The sequence below is a fragment of the Lipotes vexillifer genome, unplaced genomic scaffold, assembly GCF_000442215.2.
Source record: "Lipotes vexillifer unplaced genomic scaffold, Lipotes_vexillifer_v1.1 scaffold717, whole genome shotgun sequence".
Classification (NCBI taxonomy): domain Eukaryota; kingdom Metazoa; phylum Chordata; class Mammalia; order Artiodactyla; family Lipotidae; genus Lipotes; species Lipotes vexillifer.
In genome coordinates this window covers 1,155,604-1,176,009 of record NW_006798707.1, presented here as the reverse complement: position 1 = coordinate 1,176,009, position 20,406 = coordinate 1,155,604, and the positions used below count along the sequence as shown (strand labels likewise).

The 20,406-nt window shown below is 50.5% G+C and overlaps 2 protein-coding genes across 3 annotated transcripts; one reads left to right on the top strand and one right to left on the bottom strand.

Annotated features, from left to right (window-relative positions):
- Positions 1 to 116: 116 nt before the first annotated feature.
- Positions 117 to 4,001, top strand: PREB (prolactin regulatory element binding). 2 transcript variants are annotated; one of them, XM_007470821.1, is made up of 9 exons: positions 117 to 502; positions 1,049 to 1,241; positions 1,432 to 1,649; positions 1,839 to 1,919; positions 2,019 to 2,143; positions 2,341 to 2,514; positions 2,648 to 2,720; positions 2,919 to 3,078; positions 3,252 to 4,001. In XM_007470821.1, exons 1-9 carry the CDS (start codon positions 368 to 370, stop codon positions 3,344 to 3,346), a joined length of 1,254 nt encoding a protein of 417 aa, XP_007470883.1. In that variant the 5' UTR covers positions 117 to 367; the 3' UTR covers positions 3,347 to 4,001. The 2 variants fall into 2 exon arrangements, with proteins under 2 accessions (XP_007470883.1, XP_007470884.1); XM_007470822.1 differs by having other exon boundaries at positions 221 to 502; positions 1,116 to 1,241; positions 3,252 to 3,994.
- A 13-nt stretch (positions 4,002 to 4,014) lies between these two features.
- ABHD1 (abhydrolase domain containing 1) lies at positions 4,015 to 18,615 on the bottom strand. Its single transcript, XM_007470887.1, is given in 14 exon segments — positions 4,015 to 4,226; positions 4,349 to 4,514; positions 4,614 to 4,662; positions 5,175 to 5,348; positions 5,483 to 5,492; positions 5,495 to 5,594; positions 5,745 to 5,790; positions 6,008 to 6,087; positions 6,089 to 6,191; positions 6,543 to 6,703; positions 10,636 to 10,957; positions 11,093 to 11,178; positions 14,732 to 15,221; positions 18,530 to 18,615. Coding segments are annotated over 14 exon segments (2,085 nt in total).
- Between the last annotated feature and the right edge of the window lie 1,791 nt (positions 18,616 to 20,406).

Here is a 20,406-nt window from a genome sequence, read left to right as displayed (position 1 = left end):
GCCCCGCAAAAAGATGGCGGAGTCTGCCTTCAAAAGCGGGCGGAGAACGGCGTCCTGGAGCTGGGGCTCCGCCTGCCCGCGGCCGGCTAGTGCTGACGCGTATTGTCGGCTCTGCGCCTGCGCGAGGAGTGCGGGGCTCGGTGCGCCTGCGCCTTGCGCGTCTGCGGGACCGGGTTAGGCGGCCCGCGGCAGTGATAGGAAGCCTTGTGTGTAGTTACAGTTTCTGCAACCCGGCGGCTGTGAGAGGGGTCTGGAGTCCTCCCGGCGGCGACCGGACCAAGGTCAACAGCGACCGGAGCAGCAGTCGAAGGCCGGGCGGCATGTCCCCGGTGCCTCGGCGCAGACAGTGAAGCGCGGGGCGAGCGGGATGGGTCGGCGCCGGGCGCCAGAGCTGTACCGGGCCCCGTTCCCGTTGTACGCGCTTCAGGTCGACCCCAGCGCTGGGCTGCTCATCGCTGCGGGCGGAGGAGGCGCCGCCAAGACCGGCATAAAGAACGCCGTGGTGAGTACAGTGCCCCTGGGGCCGGGTCGCGCCACGGGCTGAGGGCGATTCTGGAAGGGCCTGGGGGCGGGCCGCACCCCTGCTTCGGACCCGGCCCCTCCCGGGTGGGAACCCCGGCATGCCGGGCGTCCCGGCGCGAATTTCAGTCGAGAACTCACCGGTCAATTGAGAGGCTCCTAAGGTAAAGTGAAAACTGCACACAGCGCTACCTAGGCACGAACGCTTCAGTTCGACCTCAGGATTAGCACCAGGGGTCTTATCCTGGCTTTTTCCAGGGAGGCCACATAGACTTGTCTGCCAGACTAGTAGCAGCGGCGAGTGAAATATAAGCTAGGTTTCTTCCCTCTTCTGAGCGTCATCACATTGTTCTGCAAACTAGAGCCTTGCTTCCTGTACAGATCCGTGAGGCTCAAAAAAGAAAAAAGATTGCAAAAAGTCTTTTAAACTAGAAAGTGTAGTTAGCAAAGGGGTAGGGCATCAGACTGTAGGATGTAAGTTTGCCCTTGAGGTGCTCTCTGAACCTCATCCTGGTTCCCTCTGCCACAGCACTTTCTGCAACTGGAGCAGATTAATGGGCGCCTTAGCGCCTCCTTACTACACTCCCATGACACAGAGACGCGGGCCACCATGAACTTGGCGCTGGCTGGTAACATCCTTGCAGCGGGGCAGGATGCCCACTGTCAGCTCCTGCGCTTCCAGATCCATCAGCAGAAGAGCATAAACAAGGCAGGCAAGGCAGGTGAGAGCCCCCTCTCTAGCTTTGGGAAGAGGGTTAAATAAGTAACATCTCTCTCATCTTGGTCTCTGACGAAGTGGGGCTGGAAGTGGGGTTATGGTAGCAGGCGAGAAGCTCGATGTTCGCCTCTAGAGAGGGGGCCAGTACTACTTACTTGAGAAACCTGGAACCTGGCAGGCTGTTTGTGTTGCAGGTTCCAAGGAGCAGGGGCCTCGACAAAGGAAAGGGGCTGCCCCAGCAGAGAAGTCTGGAGCCGAAACCCACCAGGAGGAGATAGAATTCAGCGTAGAGAATTTGCAGGCGGTGCAGACAGACTTCAGCCCTGATCCACTGCAGAAAGTTGTATGCTTCAACCATGATAGTACCCTGCTTGCCACTGGAGGGACGGATGGCTACGTTCGTGTCTGGAAGGTGTGGTTTTGGGAGGTTAGAGGATGAGTGTCAGTAGCAGTGAGGCCAGAATTGTGAGAAACTGAACATGGGTTCTGGGGAACTTTTGAGTGAAGCCTGCACTGAGCGGCCATTAGTAGAGAAGAGGGGTGAGTATCACTGCGCTCTTGCCGGGTACCTAGGCTAACTATGGTGGTGGTTTGGCTGCAGGTACCCACCTTGGAGAAAGTTCTGGAGTTCAAAGCCCACGAAGGGGAGATTGAGGACCTGGCTTTGGGGCCTGATGGCAAGGTGAGGAGTTGAGAGGGTGGAGAAAGTAGGTGATTACGCTGCTTGCCCAGTAAGTGGATCCCCTAACCGTCCATCCTTGGAATCTTGATTCCTGACTAGTTGGTAACTGTGGGCTGGGACCTTAAGGCCTCCGTGTGGCAGAAGGATCAGCTGGTGACACAGCTGCACTGGCAAGAGAACGGACCCACCTTTTCTAACACGCCTTACCGCTACCAGGCCTGCAGGTGTGAAGACCCCAGAGGGTGGCTGAGAGAGGCACAGCCTAGATGTGGGGGAGTGGGAGGAGACTGGGGGGAAGCTGGGGAGGGTCGGAGCCCTGTCGGGTGTTACCCTAGGCCTCACCAGGGTGCAGGAGGACACACACCTCTGAGGAGGGTTGGGCAGGCCCCAGGAGCTGAACAGCTTCTCGCCCGGCCCCCAGGTTTGGGCAGGTTCCAGACCAGCCTGCTGGGCTGCGACTCTTCACGGTGCAGATTCCCCACAAGCGTCTGCGCCAGCCCCCGCCCTGCTACCTTACAGCCTGGGATGGCTCCACGTTCTTGCCCCTTCGGACCAAGTCCTGTGGCCATGAAGTCATCTCCTGCCTTAGCGTCAGGTGTGAGACAGTGGTGGCTTGGCTGGGTATGGGGGGACCAGGGGGAGCTCAGGGAGACGTGCTGCCTGAGTCCCTGAGGACTGTTGTTGATGCACAGACTCCAGGACAGTGAGCATTTTATTGTTTGTTGCAGTGAATCGGGCACCTTCCTAGGCCTGGGCACGGTCACTGGCTCTGTTGCCATCTACATAGCTTTCTCTCTCCAGGTAATGGGTGGAGGTGGGCACAGCCCTGAGGGCTCTTTGGGGTGGGGATTCTAGGCCTGCTTCTGCACTGAGTGTGCAAGAAGGAGTCTGGCCCAGACTTTTTCCCAGCGGGAAAGTCTTCTGGGGGCAGAGGCCGTGTTTTCCGGAAGGAATGTTCCCAGTTGGGCCTTCCCTCCCTAGTTTTCCTCCTGTCCCCAGCGCCTGTACTACGTGAAGGAGGCCCATGGCATCGTGGTGACGGATGTGGCCTTTCTACCTGAGAAGGGTCGTGGTCCAGAGCTCCTTGGGTCCCAGGAAACTGCTCTGTTTTCTGTGGCTGTTGATAGCCGTTGCCAGCTACACCTGCTGCCCTCACGACGTGAGTCACTGGGGTGGGTGCGGTGGGGGAACCACCCCAGCTTTCGCTGTAGCGAAAACTTGCCTCCTGGAGAATGGGATGCTTATCTGTAGCCACCTACCCGCTTCTAGAATGGTTCTGTTCTCTGGGCTGTGATGCTCCTTTGCCTCCTGACTTCCCTTCCCCCCTTGCAGGGAGTGTTCCTATATGGCTGCTGCTGCTGCTGTGTGTTGGGCTTATCGTTATGACCATCCTGCTGCTCCAGAGGGCCTTTCCAGCTTTTCTTTAGCCTCCCTGCTCCCAGGGAGCCAGGGGCCTGGACACTGCCACCTTCTAGACCAGTGTGGGCCTACCACTGCTCGCTCCATCTGGGTCCACGGCTGAGGTTGCCTCTGATGAGACTAATGGGCAATGCCTGCCCTTTCCAGTTAAAGCTTGGCTGTGGCCCTGTGCGACACTGAGTCCTGGGAACCTTGCGTTCATCATCTGTGGATCCGCCCAGGACAGCGGTGTCTGAAGGCCAGGCCACACCAGCTGTCTCCTTCCCTCTGCCTACCAGAGGCTCCATAGTTGAGCCTGTCCTTTCTCCAGAACCATGTGAAGATGCCCAAGAACCCGGAGGCACCGCTGTCCTTCCTGCAGAAGCAGTCGTTTTCTTCTCCTCCCCTTACAGCCTCGTGGCCAGTTGCTCTTCACGTGAGCTCCTGGCATTTGCTGGGGAAAGCACTGGCCTGGGACTTGGTATTAGAGAAGGAAGGGGCAAAAGGAAGAACCAGGCAGTCACCTTTGGGTTCAGCTGGGTAGCTCCAAGCCAGCCAGGCCAAATAGGCAGTAAATTCCTGGACAGTCTACCCTAGCCTTGAGAAAAGGGAAAATGAACTTCAGCGCATCAGGCAGGAAAAGTTGATATTTAATAAACAAGCGAAGACTGAACTGAGGCTCCAGATGGTACTCTTGTCAGCTTTTGCCTCCCTCAGGAGGAGTGGGTGCCCTGAGGCTGAGCAGCTCTGCTGGGTGCTGGAAGATGGCTTTGGCATAGTGATGCAAGAGGCGGCTCATGTAGCAGTGCTGCCAGGGAAGCAATCCTTCCAGGAAGCCGATGTGGCCACCCCGAGCTGTGAAGAGCAGTGCAACGTGGGGAGAATGTTGGGCAGCCTATAGGGGAAGGGCTAGGAGGGGTTGGAGAGGAGGTCAGGAACCCTGGCCTCTGCTGAGAGCCCAGGCTCTTGCCGCTTGCACTGCATGGCCCATTTCCCCTGGGGCCTGAAGCATCCAGATCCCAGGTGCTCACCATGGACTGGGGAGAAGGGGTCATCAGCTGCATTGAGGCAGAGCACAGGGATCCGGATGGCATCTACCTTGGTTCTTGGGCTTGCTGCTCGGTAATAGGCAGCACAGTCTTGATATCCAAAGACCACAGTTGTGTAGCGCTCATCAAAGTGGTGCATTGTGTGGGCCTGCAGGTGGTGGCGGGTGGGATAGGCTAGGATGAGGAAAGGGAATAAGGTGTTGGAAGAACAGTTTTGGGCAGAGAGGGGAGAGTTGAAAGACTATACCTGTAGCACGAAGCCTACATTCACCACCTTTTCCATCACCTTTCTGTTTCTGCAAAAGAACACATAGGGTGGGACTTCCCTGGTGGCACAATGGTTAAGAATCTGCCTGCCAATGCAGGGGACACGGGTTCGACCCCCTGGTCCAGGAAGATCCCACATGCCGTGGAGCAACTAAGCCCACGTGCCACAACTACTGAGCCTGTGCTCTAGAGCCCGCGAGCCACAACTACTGAAGCCCACACGCTCTAGAGCCCGTGCTCCGCAATGAGAGAAGCCACTTCAGTGAGGCCCGTGCATCACAACAAAGAGTAGCCCCCGCTCGCCGCAACTAGAGAAAGCCTGCGCGCAGCAACGAAGACCCAACGCAGCCAAAAAGAAAAATTTAAAAAAAAAGAACACATAGGGCTTTGGCTCTACTCCTGGACCTGACCCAGAGCCAGCCTCTGTCCTATCTCACGAGTGAGAAAATCCAGATAGGGAACTGACCCGAGCACTGGGAGAACCTGGCATGTCTGCCATCCTACCCTGTCTGCTTCCTTTTTCCACTTGTCAAGACCCTACCGGTTCACAGCTCGGCAGAGCCCAGCAGTGGGGTGCTGATTGAAGGGCATTGAGTTCAGTGGGGTCTCCAGGGAGCAGGTGGTCTCAGAGGTATCCCAGCATGCAGGTAGAGTCAGTGCTGCTACCAACCCCGCAGCCCGTCCCATTCGAGCCAGGTGGTTCAGCACTAATATCCTGCAGGGTTGGCCCAGGGGCCATGAAAGAAGGGTTTGTATTGGTGAGTTGGAACAGGAGAACGGGAGAGAACATGGAGGAGGAAAGAGAAAAAGGAAGACTGGGCCTTTGGGTTAAGTGCAGGCAGCCTTTACCCTCCGAAGAGATGCCCACAGCCAGCAGTGGAGCTTGGGAGTAGCGGCTCTTTATGTGGTTCACGACTGTCTCCAGATCTTCAGTGTTGCTGGCACAGAGGGCCCTGTAGGTCTGAGGCAAACCGGATCATTGGGTAGGGAAGGAGGCCCTGACCAGAAGGCAAAGTGAAAGGACTCAAGAAATGGAAGACAGGTAGGTTGGGGCCCAGGGTCTCTGAAGGGAGTGGGGTGAAGGGCCACTACGAGGAAGGAGGGTACTCGCCAGCAGTTCTTCCCCACGGCAGCCCCGGTTATTACATACGATAGCCCTGTGGCACACACAGGTACATGTTAGGCAGACCCTCCATAAGGGCTCCTCTTCCCTTTTGGTAGGTTTCAGAAAGGCCTCCGTCAAAAGGTGCCCTTCATATGGCACCTCCTCCCCATAGCTAGCAGGGTCTGAATTGACCCTCTTCCGACCCCCAACACACACAATTATAAGTTATCAGACACCACCCAATTCTGCTGGGCTGTGTCCATCCTTACCTATAGCCATCCTTCAAAGCTTGGTCAACTAGGTGCAAGATATATGTCTCCTGACTACTGCCCGTGATACCAGGAAGCAGTGATGACAATAGGCTGGGAGGTAGGGTCAGGATATTGACTGCTGTTAGGCTGGCTGGCCCAGTCTAGGAGGAGCTGTCCTCTATCCGGGGTTTCGAGAACTTCCCTGTGGTTTTGGAGAAAAGGGCACAGAAAGATACTATTAGCAACTCCATGTGCTTCGAAAGATTTTATGCCCTCCTCTCCCTCCCCAAACAACTCCCACAAGTTACCAGCATCATTTGAGGGCATGCATTATGCAAAACATTAAGACTGTAACGAGGTATAATGGGACATAAAAGATTTGAGTATTACCTCATGGTTGTGCAATTAAATAGCCTTTCCATATAGCCACTCTGGTTACCCTTGGCATACTGAGGTAGATGGGTCAACGGTTACCCCCATTTTAAAAGAGGTACACGAGTAGGATTCCCCTGTACTTGCAGCTTCACGTTCACCCCCATCTGTCCCTTCTTACCTTGAGTAAGGGGCTACGGGCGGAGACTGCAGTAAGACTCTGAAGATGGTTTGTAGCCGCCCCTCAAAACACCAGAGCGTAGGGTAGAAAGTCTCCACGGTGACTGGACAGTGACGCTCCAGGACGGCCAGAAACTGGGACCCAGTCACCAGTTGTGGCCTCTGTAGTCACACAACACAATGTGCCTCACTCCCCTGATTTTTGCACCAAGCCAGTGAGGTACCTGATACCAGACTGACCCCTTTCCAGAGGCCAGCCTCGAGGGCACTGCTTTGTCTGGGCGTGAGAAATCTAGCATACCTCAATCTGGAATGGTCAAGTCACCTCTGTTAAGATAGTCCCACTAGGGCCCCAACTCCAGTCCTAGAGTGTCACCTCTCCAGAATTGCCCCTGAACCGACTTCCACACTCAACCTATCCATGCCCCAAACCCATTTTGGAGAGAGCAGGTAATATAAGTTGCCCAGCTGATCTGCGGGAAAGGTTGGGATCCTGGACAGAGGCTGAAGAAATGCAGCACCATTCAGTCTGTGACTTTTGCCTTTTGAATTGTCTACACTTCTGCCAGTTGAATGATCCACACTCTCGTCTCAAAACTAGCTCCGGTCATGCTGGCTCCTTCCGATTTTAGCATTCCATTGTTGCATATTCCCATTCCCTGTTGCATGTGCTTGCTGCTGAAGGGCTTCTTTGTACCGCACCACCTCATTTTCTTACTTAACAGCCCCTGCTGTTAGACCATGCTCTAAAGGAGGAATAGTCCCAATGGGAACAGATTTTCTCTTTCTTCATGTCAGCCAGGAGGAAGGTAACAGGGATAGGATGGTGGGCCAGGTGAGGTCATTGGGCACTTAGCCCTATCTTTCAACCTCTCTGCTTGGTTCTTCTGGATACACATCAAGTGAATGAGAGGGCCTAGCCACACAGGCTTATGAAGGGGGAGTATGCTGTACAAAGACAGAAGGCCTCAGACTCAAGAAATAGAAATTGCATTTCTGTTGCAGGCCTGAAGGGACCCAAGGACCAGATTCCTATTTCTTCTTGCAGTCAAAAGGGGCTACGTAAATTATGAACTAGAGAGGCCAGGTTGGTACTGTGACTGTTGTGACTCGTACCCTGGGCCTTAAGCCCTGGAATAATAACACCTTTGATTCATTGTATGGTATTTGCTGGCACTAGGCTAAACCCAACCTTATTATAAGAAACTATGACAGGTTAAGTTGTTTGCCCAAAGTCACACAGCTCGCAAAAGGCAAAGTGGAATAATAATTATGATATTAGGCAAAATATTCTCTGACATAAATTGTACCAATGTTTTCTTAGGTCAGCCTCCCAAGGCAATAGAAATAAAAATAAACGAATAGGACCTAATCAAGCTTACATCTGCTTACATCTGCAGGTCAAGCTTTTTCTAATCAAGCTTTTGCACAGCAAAGGAAACCATAAAATGAAAAGTCAACCTACAGAATGGGAGAAAATATTTGCAAACAATGAGACCGACAAGGGCTTAATTTCCAAAATATACAAATAGTTCATACAACTCAACAACAACAAAAATAAACAACCCAATCGAAAAATGGATAGGAAAAAAAAAATGGGCAGAAGACCTAAATAGACATTTCTCCAAAGAAGAAATATAAATGGCTAATAGGCACACGAAAAGATGCTCAACGACTCTAATAGCAAAATGCAAATCAAAACTGCAGTGCGGTAACAACGCACACCAGTCCTAATGGCCATCATTAAAAACTCTACAAATAACAAATGCTGGAGAGGATATGGAGAAAAGGGAACTCTCCTATACTGTTGGTGGGAATGTAAGTTGGTACAGCCATTATGGAGAATAGTATGGGGGTTCCTCAGAAAACTAAAAATAGAATTACCGTATGATCCAGCAATCCATACAAAATATATCCATACAAAATTCTAATTCAAAAAGATACATGCACCCCTATGTTCATAGCAGCACTATTCATAATAGCCAAGACATGGAAACAACCTAAATGTCCATTGACAGATGAATGAATAAAGAAGATGTGGTACATATATACAGTGGACTACTACTCAGCCGTTAAAAAAACACACACCCACACACTTGCAGCAACATGGATGCAACTAGATATTACCATACTAAGTGAAGTCAGAAAAAGACAAATACCATATGATATCACTTATATGTGGAATCTAAAATATAACACAAACAAACCTATCTATGAAACAGAAACAGACTCAGGGACATAGAGGACAGACTTGTGGTTGCCAAGGGGGAGGGGGTTGGGGGAGGGATGGACTGGGAGGCTGGGGTTAGCAGATGTAAACTTTTATATACAGGATGGATAAACAACAAGGACCTACTGTATAGCACAGAGAACTATATTTAATATCCTATGATAAACCGTAATGGAAAAGAATATTTTAAAAAATTGTATATAAATTGTGTAAATCACTTTGCTGTACAGCAGAAAATAACACATTGTAAATCAACTATACTTCTATTAAAAAGTGTAGAAAATAATTATGATATTACCACTAATACTAGTAAGATTTGTTGAGTGCTCCTTATGTGCCAGGTATTGTACTAAGCATTTTACATGATTATATCCTATAACCTTCACAATAGCTCTTTGAGATAGGTACTATGATTCCCCCTGTGGGAACGTGTTTGAATATTGAGTAAGTTGTCAAAGGTCACAAAATGTGCCAAAGCTAGTTTGCAGTGGAGCTGGGATTGAAACTAACAGTTTGCGCTCTTAGTCACTTTACTATAATACCTCCTAGTTGCCAAGATTTTGAGTTATCAATTTATTAAATCTTTGGTCAAACAGCTCAGTTGTGTAGAACAAGGTGCTAATAAATCACAGGTTTGATGTATGTGGGTTAGTTTCATTTTAACTCTAGTGAAGTGTTTCTTGACGTATCCCTGATAATTAATTAGTTAAATGCCATTAGTCACTGTGGATGAATCAATTCCAACCCATTACCCTGCTGGACAATCCAAACTGCATGTCCTCAGAGTGTCCAGGGTGACACTTTCTCTGCATTTAAACCAGTATTTGGAAATCAAAGAAGGACTTGGAGTATAAAGTGGCAGAGGTCTCTGACTTCTCTGTGGCTGGTTGTAAGCAAAGGAAAATGTTTAGTTCAGGACAGCTCTGTTCTGAAATGACTGACTTTCCAAATCAGGCATATAAGGTAAGGTTTATAGGGTATTGTAAGGTTTGGATTTTTAAAATTGTTTTACTAAGGCAGATGTATTCTATAAACAATACATAGGATATATAAAGCTCTGAAAATACAGAAAAGTTGAGGTAACATTATATTTCCCTATAGATATTTTTAAAGGGCTTGAATCAATAGGTTTCTTGTTAGACTCAGCTACTTAGTACCGAGTTTAATGAAAATTAAAAGATTTAGATTTTTGTGGCTATGTAAATTACATAAATTTCAGTGAGAGTAAAATTTCCAAGTTCATCAAAATCATCCTCTTTGGATTTTTCCCTTGCACTCTACATGGAGAGCCTAGAACTTAAAACAGGGCTGAATGAGCAAGGACAGTTTAGGTTATCCATTAGTCCTGAGCTAGGCAGGGAACCTCTGCCAGTCCTTAAGAGAAGCAAGGTCCTACTAAGCTGATGGGATGATGGTGGGAGTTAGCCACCACCCCACCAACTGGTTCCTTCATTCAGAGCAGCTAATGAGAAGCTCATCTAGACTGCCTAAAAAGAAAAAGATAGTGTGCATATCTCCCTGACACCTCAGGATGCCTTCCACCCCGCTTTTCTGCAAGTGTTTGTCCACATCATCGGCAGCAGCACCCCTTCGATGACTGAAAGGCCCAGCTGGCATGGGGAGTACGAGGGATGCAGAGAATCCAGGCAGGCAAAGAACCGACTCTCCGTTAGATGATAGTAGCAAAGCTGAGCCTGGCTGGAGCGCGGGGCCGGAGTGGTGGTGGGGCTGTGGCGTCAAATTTCACCTGGGCCAGGAGACCCCACCCAGCCAGCCTCCACAAAGGGCTCGAGCTCCGGCTGGAAGCTGCCCTCAGACTTGAGTTACCTACACCCGCCGGAGAGAGCTCTGGACCTGCACCCACCTGGGCCATCCATGCCCAGTAGTAGCCCAAGTAGAGGGCAGCGCCAAGTCCCAAAAGCAGAGAGAAGGACTCTGTCCAGGTGTCATCTTGGGGGCCCAGGGAGAAGCTCAGCCTCTCGCGTTGCTGAGTCTCCACTTCCAAGTTCTTGACTGGCTCTGACGCCTGAGCTTCGATTAGTGGGCCCGCAGGTGCGCGCTGGGCCCCGCCCGTTACAAGCCATTGGACAGCCTGTGCGGGTTCCGCCCGTACTGCCCGGCGATTCGGGTACCCGGGCCCCGCCCACCTCCCGTGCTCCCGGCGGCGGGCGTGGCGAGGGGCGGTGCTAGGACGTCGAGGGGGTGGGTGGGCCGCGCCTGGGCAATCTGCGCGGAGCTGACCCGAGTGTCTTGCGAATGGCCTCCCGGCCCGCGGGCCGGGTCTCCTGCCTCTACGGCTCCTGCCTCCGCTTCGCGGTCACCGGCCCTGCGGACTCTTGTGAGGACTAGCGGCCTTCCCCGCAGCCGCCATCTTGAGGGGCAGCTCCAGCTCCTCCTTCCTCAAACCCTGCCCCGGAACGGCGAGTCTGACAGCCTGGCCAGAGACCCCCAGCCTCTTCGTCAGTCACACACAGGGCACAGCCACTGACGTGGTCACACCACTCCACTCCAGTAGTGTTCACTCATTGACAGTGGCCCTCACACACTGGACACGATCATTCACACCGACACTCCAGTGTCACGTAGTCAAGTTTCAGCTACTTGAGTGAGTGGCATTCCGCACAGAGTCACACACACACGGGTTAAAGCCACTCGTCCAGTGTCACTCTACGCTGTCTCATACAATCCCTGTCACAAGTACGATAGATACTTACTCATCACCCACTCTGTACCAGGCACTTGGGATGCTGTTCCTGTCTTCACTGGGATATGGAAACAAGTAAGTAATCTACTAGAGCAATGACTCAACCTTGACTGACGATTGGAATTATCTGTGAGTTTCTAAAACTAGCAGTGCCCAGGCCCCACCCGCTGTTATGGTTGGTCTGCAGAGGAGCCTAAGTATTAATAACAGCTTAAAATCTCTCTGGAAGACTCAAATGTGTAATCAGGGTTGAAGCCATGCCACAGAGCATGGTGGTAGATAAGGAAAGTACTAGCTGCCGTGGGAGCCCCGGGGAGGGTGCCCAGACTCCATGGATCAGAGAAAGCACACCCAGATATTAAATGACAATACATTTAAGGCGAAATCAAAAAATAAGTAGTAGTTTCCAAGACAAGGTGGAGGAGGGGAGAGAGTAATTGTTCCAGGAGAGGGAAGAGCACAAGTAAAAGCCTGGATGTGAGAGACTTCTTAAAGGAACCAAAAGAAATTTGGTGTTGCTGGAGCATGTGAGATGGTCAGGAATCAGGTTGTGGGCAGCTGCATAAAGCATGTTAGGCTTTATCGTAAGGGTGGAGGAAAGCCATCAGAGTTTTAAGAAGGGGTGGGCGACATGATCAGAGTTATATTTCAGAAGAATCATTCAGGCTGCTTTGAGAATGGATTGGAGGGGGATGAAAAGTAGGCTAATTAGGAGGCTGTTAACGGAAATTTGGCGTGGACCAGGGCTGCCTGGACTGGGGGAAAGCTCAAGAGAGGAGTGAAGGGCTTCCCTGGTGGCGCAGTGGTTGAGAGTCCGCCTGCCGATGCAGGGGACGCAGGTTCGTGCCCCGGTCCGGGAGGATCCCACATGCCGCGGAGCGGCTGGGCCCGTGAGCCGTGGCCGCTGGGCCTGTGTGTCCAGAGCCTGTGCTCGGCAACGGGAGAGGCCACAACAGTGAGAGGCCCGCGTACCGCAAAAAAAAAAAAAAAAAAAAGAGAGGAGTGAAGATAGGAGGCAGAACTGATAGGACTTGGTAGTAGGTTGGAGGTGGGGGAAGAAGGAGGAATCATGGACGACCCCGTTTTCTGACTGCATAGATTCAGGGATGCATGGTGGTAACATTGGGATAGAGAAGCAGGGGGAGGGGAAGTTTTGAGGAGGAAGATGATGCATTCTGATTCAGACACGTCTGGGGTGCTGGTAGGTGTTCTAATTGTGTTTTCTTAGATTCTGAATTTGTCCCTTTGGCATCCATTAATCACAGGACCAAACTAACAGCCAAAGTTGTTCACATCGCCCCTGCAATCCAGAGGCCATACTCTGAACCACTTCCTTTATCCAACTCTCACACACCAAACCAATATTTTCCCTTTCCTAGATAAACCCAGGACCAGGGACCAGTCAACTAGCGACAGCCCCTATGCCCCAAAGCTCTCTGAAGTTATTAAAACTAGCCAACCCTAAACTGTTTAACCTGCCTCGTCTTGCTTTTCTAGTTTAATAAGAGCTGTGGCCTGTGCCTTCCCCTTGCTCCTTTCTGCCTTCTGACCTACACTGGTGCTTCCCTCTGTGGTCCTGTGTGGTGAGCTGTGCCTCTTCTTCCTGAGGGAACTGTAACATTAAACTCTTCTTTCAGTGGCATTGACCTCTGTGTTGTCACTCAGTCACCTTTAAAAATTAAGATCCGGCACAAATCAGTAGGCTGTTCAGTTCCTGAAGTGGTCTGGGGCTCAGAGATTGGAATTCGAGATATGGTAGTTATCAGCATTTAGATGATATATTAGCTTGCAGGGTTGCCATAACAAAGTGCTGCAAACTGGTTGTCTTGAACAAAAGAAATTTATTGTCTCACAGTTCTGGAAACTGGAAGTCCAAGATCAAGGTGTCAGCAGGATTGGTACCGTCCGAGAGCTGTGAGGAAGGACCTGTTCCAGACCTCTCTTCTGGCTTCTGGTGGTTTTGCTAAAAATCTTCAGCATTCCTTGGTATGTGGAAGCTTCACTCTGATCTCTGCCCGCATCTTCACATGCTGTTCTCCGTGTGTGTGTGTGTGTGTGTGTGTGTGTGTGTGTGTGTGTGTGTGTATGTGTGTGTGTGTGTGTGTGTGTGTGTGTGTGTGTGTGTCCAAATTCCCCTTTTTATATGAACACCAGTCATATTGGATTAGGTTCTACGCCAGTATGACCTCATCTTCACTAATTATATCTGCAACTACCCTATTTCCAAATAAAGTCACATTCTGAGGTATTGGGGGTTAGGACTTCAACATATGAAGTTTTGAGGGACACAGTTCAACCCATAAGAGATAGTGCTGGAAGCTACGTGAATGGAAGAACACATGAGCAGATGGGGAATGAGCAGAGAGCCCAGAGGAACTCCGACACATGAAGAAACTAAGAAGAAATGACTAAAGAGAGAGGAATGGTATTTGCTGAAACCAATGATACCATGACCCAAGGCGGTAGTGTCCAGCAGTATCCACCTGTCCACCACAGGAAGGAGGACAGGGTGACTTTGATAAGAGTGAGTTTGTTGTCGTGGATGGATGCTGATGGGAAGGAGCTGATGGGGAGGGAGACGTTGAAGATTCCAGAGAGATAAGAAGTCATGCACTCAAAGAACTAAGTCTTTGAGCCAGTGGGTGAGGAAGTACCCTGAATCCTGGGTGGAGGAACTGGCTGCTCTGAGAAAACTGGTGACACTGCATTTTGACCACAAAGCTATAGCCACACACTGCAACACTGTGCTGGCAAACAACTGCCACTGTCACCCTTAAGCTGATACTTTCCCAGGCCCCCCCTCCCCCCACCATGGCCCATATGGAGCCACTTCTCAGTGATGTGCAGTCACAGTCACACAATGATACCTCCACCGGAAACCGACAGTCACGGGTGTCACTTGAGCATCACAACTCAGGAAGAGTTCAGCCAGATACCCTAACAGACACACCACTCACATCCTGTACGGTCACACACGCGGACAGTCACACATTGGCCATACTCTCTCAAGTACTGCCATACTGGATACACAGCCACACGAAACACCCCCTACCGTGTCACAGGTCTCTCATCCACACAGCCACATACACCAGTCACAATCACACAGGCTAACAGTAAGTCACATTCTGTCTTGTCACACACATCTGGGTCCCAGCGGGGAGTGAGCCCCCAGTTAAACGTGCTTCTCATTCCGCACCAGCTTCATCATCTGTCTCTTTGCCTCTCTCTCTCTAGTTGTCTGTACGCACACACTCACGCACACGCTCTCCCTCGCCCCGGTGCGGGCCGCAGAGGGCCGGGGTCTGCGGGCCAGGCGGGGCGGGGCGGAGACCCAGGCCACGGCGCTGGCGCTCCGGACTCTGCCCGGGCCAGGGCGGCGGCCGCAGCCGGGAGGGCTACGTGGAGCAGCCACGTGGAGCGGCCCGGGGGAGGGCCGGGCGGCGGGAGCCGAGGCGCGGCGCCCGCGGCGGCGCACAGCCTCGAGCGACGACCCAGCCGGACCCGGCCAGAGCCGCGCCACGCCGCCGCAGGTGGGTGCGAGCCTCGCCCGGGGCTGGCGGGCTGGGGGCCGGGGACCCCGCCGCGGGCAGCCGGGAATACTGGGCGCCGCGGGGCGGGACCACGGGCAGGGGCGGTCTCCTGGCCTCCAGGTCGGAGGCTGAAGGCGCAGTCCCTCCGCATCCCCTGCGGCTCGGACGCCGCCGGAGCGATGGTTCTCGCCTCTGGGCGCCTCTCCGAGGTTATCCCTGAGAGCACGTAGAGGGAGGGCCTGGAAAGCAAGGCCTGAGCTCCCTCGCTGTGATGAGCGGGGTTCACAGTCCCCCAAGGGCTTTTCCCTCCGGTGTTTCATTCGTTGCTCTTGACAGTCCCGGGGGGACGGAAGGCTGACAGGAGTTTCATCCTCATTTGACAGCGGAGGAAAAGGGGGACCGGGGAGGGGCCGAGGTTATCACCCAGCTAGAAGTGGCAGGGGGAGCCCAGCTCTCAGGTGTGGGACCCATTTGGCTGTATAGCCAGTGCCTCTTCTCTTGCGCCGGGGGTGGGGTGGGGGTGGGGGTGGGGGGTGGGTGGGAGGTGCTGGGAGTCACAGGCGGCCCTGGAGAGATAAGTTAAGGGAGAGGATTGAGCTCAGAATTACTTCCGACAGTTCGAATTAGGCAGAAATGGAATGCGTGCCCTGTGGCTCCTGTCCTGGAAAGTCCAGTGGAGGCTGATGGCCACTGACAGGCATGCTGTGCAAGCAGTTTTGCACTGGATGGGAAGTCAAGCAAGAGAAAAGGCCCTGCCACATCCTAGAGTCTCTGAAATACTCAGGGAGCATCTACTCACTGCCATGCACTCGACCTACATTATTCCATTGCATCCTCCCCAAGCCCCTACAAGATAAGATACCACTATCCTCATTTCTTAAAGTGAAGGTCCCAGAGCTCAGAGACATGGAGACACCTGCTGAGATCACACTGTTAGTACTGTGAGAGGCTGGATTTGATCAGAGGTCTAACTCCAAGGCCAGGCTTTCCTCCCATGCACTGGTGCAAAGGCTTGAAGAAATCAGAGGCTAGAGGATCATTGTGAGAGAGAGAGTGTGTGTGTGTGTGTGTGTGTGATGTGAATAACTTTATTGAATTATGTCACAACTCTAGCAGTTGTGGTGGCTTTTCTGTGGTCATTAGGGTAAATTATGTTTATGCGCGTTATAGAAAATGATTAGGAACGTTTTTATTTGACAGGCAGTTGTTCAATAGCTGCTCTATTTCTGTTGCTTATAAAAGCTTTTGTAAATACTGTAGTTAGAAATGTGAAAGTGTGAAGAGATCACATTACACCAACCTCATTACACATTAATTGAGGTGCCTTAGCCTGACTTCCTTTAAATAAGAGGTGAGTTACCTGTACTAAAAATGTCATGTTTGGAAGCATGACTTAGGAGAATATTACTGGGATGACACTAAAAGTCCACATGCAATTATTTGTTTCTGTAGTGGACTGAAACCAGAGTGCTAGGGTTGTCAGGAGGGCGCAGGATGTTCCAGGTAAAGGGTGGAACAGCTTGGGCAAAAGCACCACACAGTGAAAATGAAAAGTATTTCCGTAGACTCCAGTAACCCCTCTGTTTGAAGCAGAGTGTTAGTATAATGGAGCACTGGAAGATGAGTCTAAAGTGGTAACTTGGTATCTGATTGTAGAAGGCCTTAAATGTCCAGGTGAAGACTCTGGACTGTAATAGAAATAGGGAGCCATTGAAGGTTTTGGAGCAGTGGAGTTCCAGCAAAGGAAGAGTACTCTACGTATGGAGGGTTCTTTAAATCGAGAAGATAGCAGAGGCAGGGACAAGAATAAGAGACTCCTTGTGCAATGAGTAATTCATTATCCACTTAGTATTCACTGTAACTCTGTGACGTAAGTACTATTATTATCTCTATTATGCAGATAAGTTTAGTTAGGGTAATTAACCTACCCGAGGTCACGGGAACAGTCTGTGGTGGAGCTGGGATTTGAACCTAGGTCTGGCTGCTTCCATAGCTCTGTCCTCTGTCCACTGCACATGCTGAATAGTTGCACACGTGTGACATAGGACCAAGAGGAGGAGGGTAAGAGAATTCGTGTGGGCAGGGGTTCAGGACCAGGTCTTACTTTTCAGGGCTCAGTGCAAAAATAAGATTAAGAATTTCAAGACAGAGACAGCAGAGCATTAGACTAAGCCCAGGGCCCTTTTGAGAGCAGGGCCCTGTGTGACTGCCAAGAAGGCCGTTCTAATCATTATGACAACTTGACAAGTGACCTCAAAACTCAGTGGCTGAAAACAATAACATTGACTTTGCCTATGAGTGTACATTCTGGGTAGGGCAGAGAAGGCAAGCTCAATTCTGCTCCATCAGTGTTGGCTGGGGCAGCTCGAAGGCTGGGGCTTGGAATGAGGTTTGCTCTCTCACCTGCCTGGCCCTTGTGTGGGGAAGCGAGCAGCTGGAGGCTAGAGCAACCGGGGCTCCTCCAGCATCCCTATCCCTATGTGCTCTCTCCACGTGGTCTTTTCAGCGTGGGAAACTTCTTCCTTGGTTGTTCAGAGCTCCAGAGAAGCATATCTGCATGTCAGGAGAGGGAGAGAGAGAACCAGAAGCAGGCATAAACCGTGTTGCCTTTTATGACTCAGACTTGGAGGTCACATGGTGTCATTTCTGCTATTGGTTTGAAGTGAGTCGCTAAGTCCAGATCATATACAAGGAAAGGCAAATTGAACTCCAGCTACTTCCCACAAGAAAGAATTGGTAGATGTTTTTCAAACCAGCACAGTTGGCCTAATGAGTGACTGGATTAGTGGGATCCGATAGGTGTTTCCCCTTTATCCCTGAACTGCTACCACCAGAGTCATTCTTTGTTGTTTCCAAATGTCCTTTTTTAAAAGGCAACTCCTAGTGATGATAACACATTAAGTCTGGATAATAGGTTTTGACAGCTCTGAGGGATTTAAATTACTCCTGTGCCTCCTGTTAGCCTAGGTCCTGGCAGTTAACAGATGGGAGGAGAAAGCAATTTGAGGGTATACAGGTGGGAAGACCAGGATGGTGTGAAGCTACTACAGAGCAATCCAGAGAAACTTCTGGAAGGAAAATGCCTTATTGTATAACCAGGCACTGCGCTTTACACGTCTTGTCTCATTTAATCCTCACCACACCCCAAGAGGTGCTCTCATCAACCTCATGTTAACAGACCGAGGTTCTGAAACACAGGAGGCACACAGCTAGTGAGTTGCGGAGGCTGGATTTGAACTTAGGCAGCCAGAGATTAGGGCCCATACCCTTAAACTTTGGGCTATGCCACCTACTCCTTAGCAATTCTGTGTTTCTCTGTTTTTCTCTTCATCATTGCTTTAACATTTGTATCATTTCCTACTTACATAAATATGTAAACTTTAAGTAGGAAAGATAATAGGTAATTTTACCTAATATTATCATCTTACTTATAAAATAGTGCCTCACGTATAGTAGGTGCTCAATAAATATTAAAGAAATGAGTACCATTTGCCCTTACTCTGTAAACTTATATTTATACTTGCCTTCCCTTCAAAGGCTTGCCTTCCTGGTCCTTGTCACTCAAGGTCTTGACTTCGACTGGTACTTCCTGTGATGTCCTCTGCGGCATCCAGTCCTGGGTCTGTATCTTCTGGCCAGCTGGCCCTCTCAGCCATTTCGTGCCCCTCCTTCCACCTTAGAGCCTGGAGCCCTCAGACCCCTCTCTTTAAACCAGCAGCACGCTGGATACCAAGAACTGGGTGAGGCATCCCTCCTGTCCACTTGCCTAGACCCGCTCTAAGCCATTGCTTCCTAACCGCCAAGAACACTGTGGGCAGGGCCTTCTCTCTAATCCTCACAGGTTAGGCACATAACTCTTGGATTTCCACTCAGTCTCCATGGGGTCTCTATGGAGATTTCTGTCTCCAAGCCTCTGCTGGGGGTGGGGATGGTGAACTCTACCCTGCTGAAAATCCAAATAGCCTTGAACCCTGTTCCCTCCAGTCCTCCATCACTTGTCTTCTTGAACTTGATTCATGGTGTCTTTCATAATACACAAGTTTAAACTTTTGATATGCTCAAATCTGTCAGTTTTTTCCTTTAAAACATGAATTTGAAATACTTAAAAATATATTTATTAATTTATTTATTTTGGCTGTGCTGGGTCTTAGTTGCGGCATGCGGGATCTTTGTTGTGGCATGCGGGATCTTTAGTTGCAACATTTGGGAATCTTTTAGTTGCAGCATGCGGGCTCCTTAGTTGCGGGATGCGGACTCCTAGTTAAGGCATGCATGCGGAATCTAGTTCCCCGACCAGGGATCGAACCTAGGCCCACTGCATTGGGAGCTCGGAGTCTTACCCATTGGACCACCAGGGAAGTCCCATGAAATATTTATCATTTTTAATGGCTCTGTCACATAATATGATTTGCTTAATCATTGCCTAAATGTTACAGTTGTTTACAGTTCTTTGACTAATATTAATAGCACAGCTATAAATACCTTTATAATTTCTTTATCGTTTGTGTTTTTCCTTACGTAATCCCCAGGATGATATTGTTGGGTAGGGGTTTTACAGCAGTTAGTACACATTTGCAGATTACTCTCCAGAAATAGTTCACGTCTATAGTTCCTCAAACAATATAAGTTAATACTCACTGATTCAATTTCTTCAGTGGTTATAGGACTATTAAAATTTACTATTTATTTTGATGTCAGTTTTACTGTTAAGTTTTTCTGGGAAAATGGCTATATCTGTTAAGTTTGCAAATTTCTTCTATTCCTGTAGTTATGTCCCCTTTTAATTCCTAATATTGTTTATTTGTGCCCTCTTTGTTCTTAATGAAAATTGTCAGGGGTTTTGTAGTTCATTAGTTCTTTTAAAGAAGCACTGTAGGGCTTCCCTGGTGGCGCAGTGCTTGAGGGTCCGCCTGCCGATGCAGGAGACGCGGGTTCGTGCCCCGTTTCGGGAGGATCCCACATGCCGCGGAGAGGCTGGGCCCGTGAGCCATGGCCGCTGAGCCTGCGCGTCCGGAGCCTGTGCTCCGCAAATGGGAGAGGAAAAAAGAAGCACTGTAGTTTGACTTTATTGCTGCTCTCTATTATATTTTAAATTTCTTCTATCTTTTATTATTCATTTCTTTTAGTTTCTTTAAGCTTATTCTCTTTTACTAGCTTCTTTTTTTTTTTTTTCTGCTACGCGGGCCTCTCACTGTTGTGGCCTTCCCCGTTGCGGAGCACAGGCTCCGGACGTGCAGGCTCAGCGGCCATGGCTCACGGGCCCAGCCGCTCCGCGGCATGTGGTATCTTCCCGGACCGGGGCACAAACCCGTGTCTCCTGCATCGGCAGGCGGACTCTCAACCACTGCGCCACCAGGGAAGCCCTTACTAGCTTCTTGAGTTGGAAGCTTAACTCATTAAC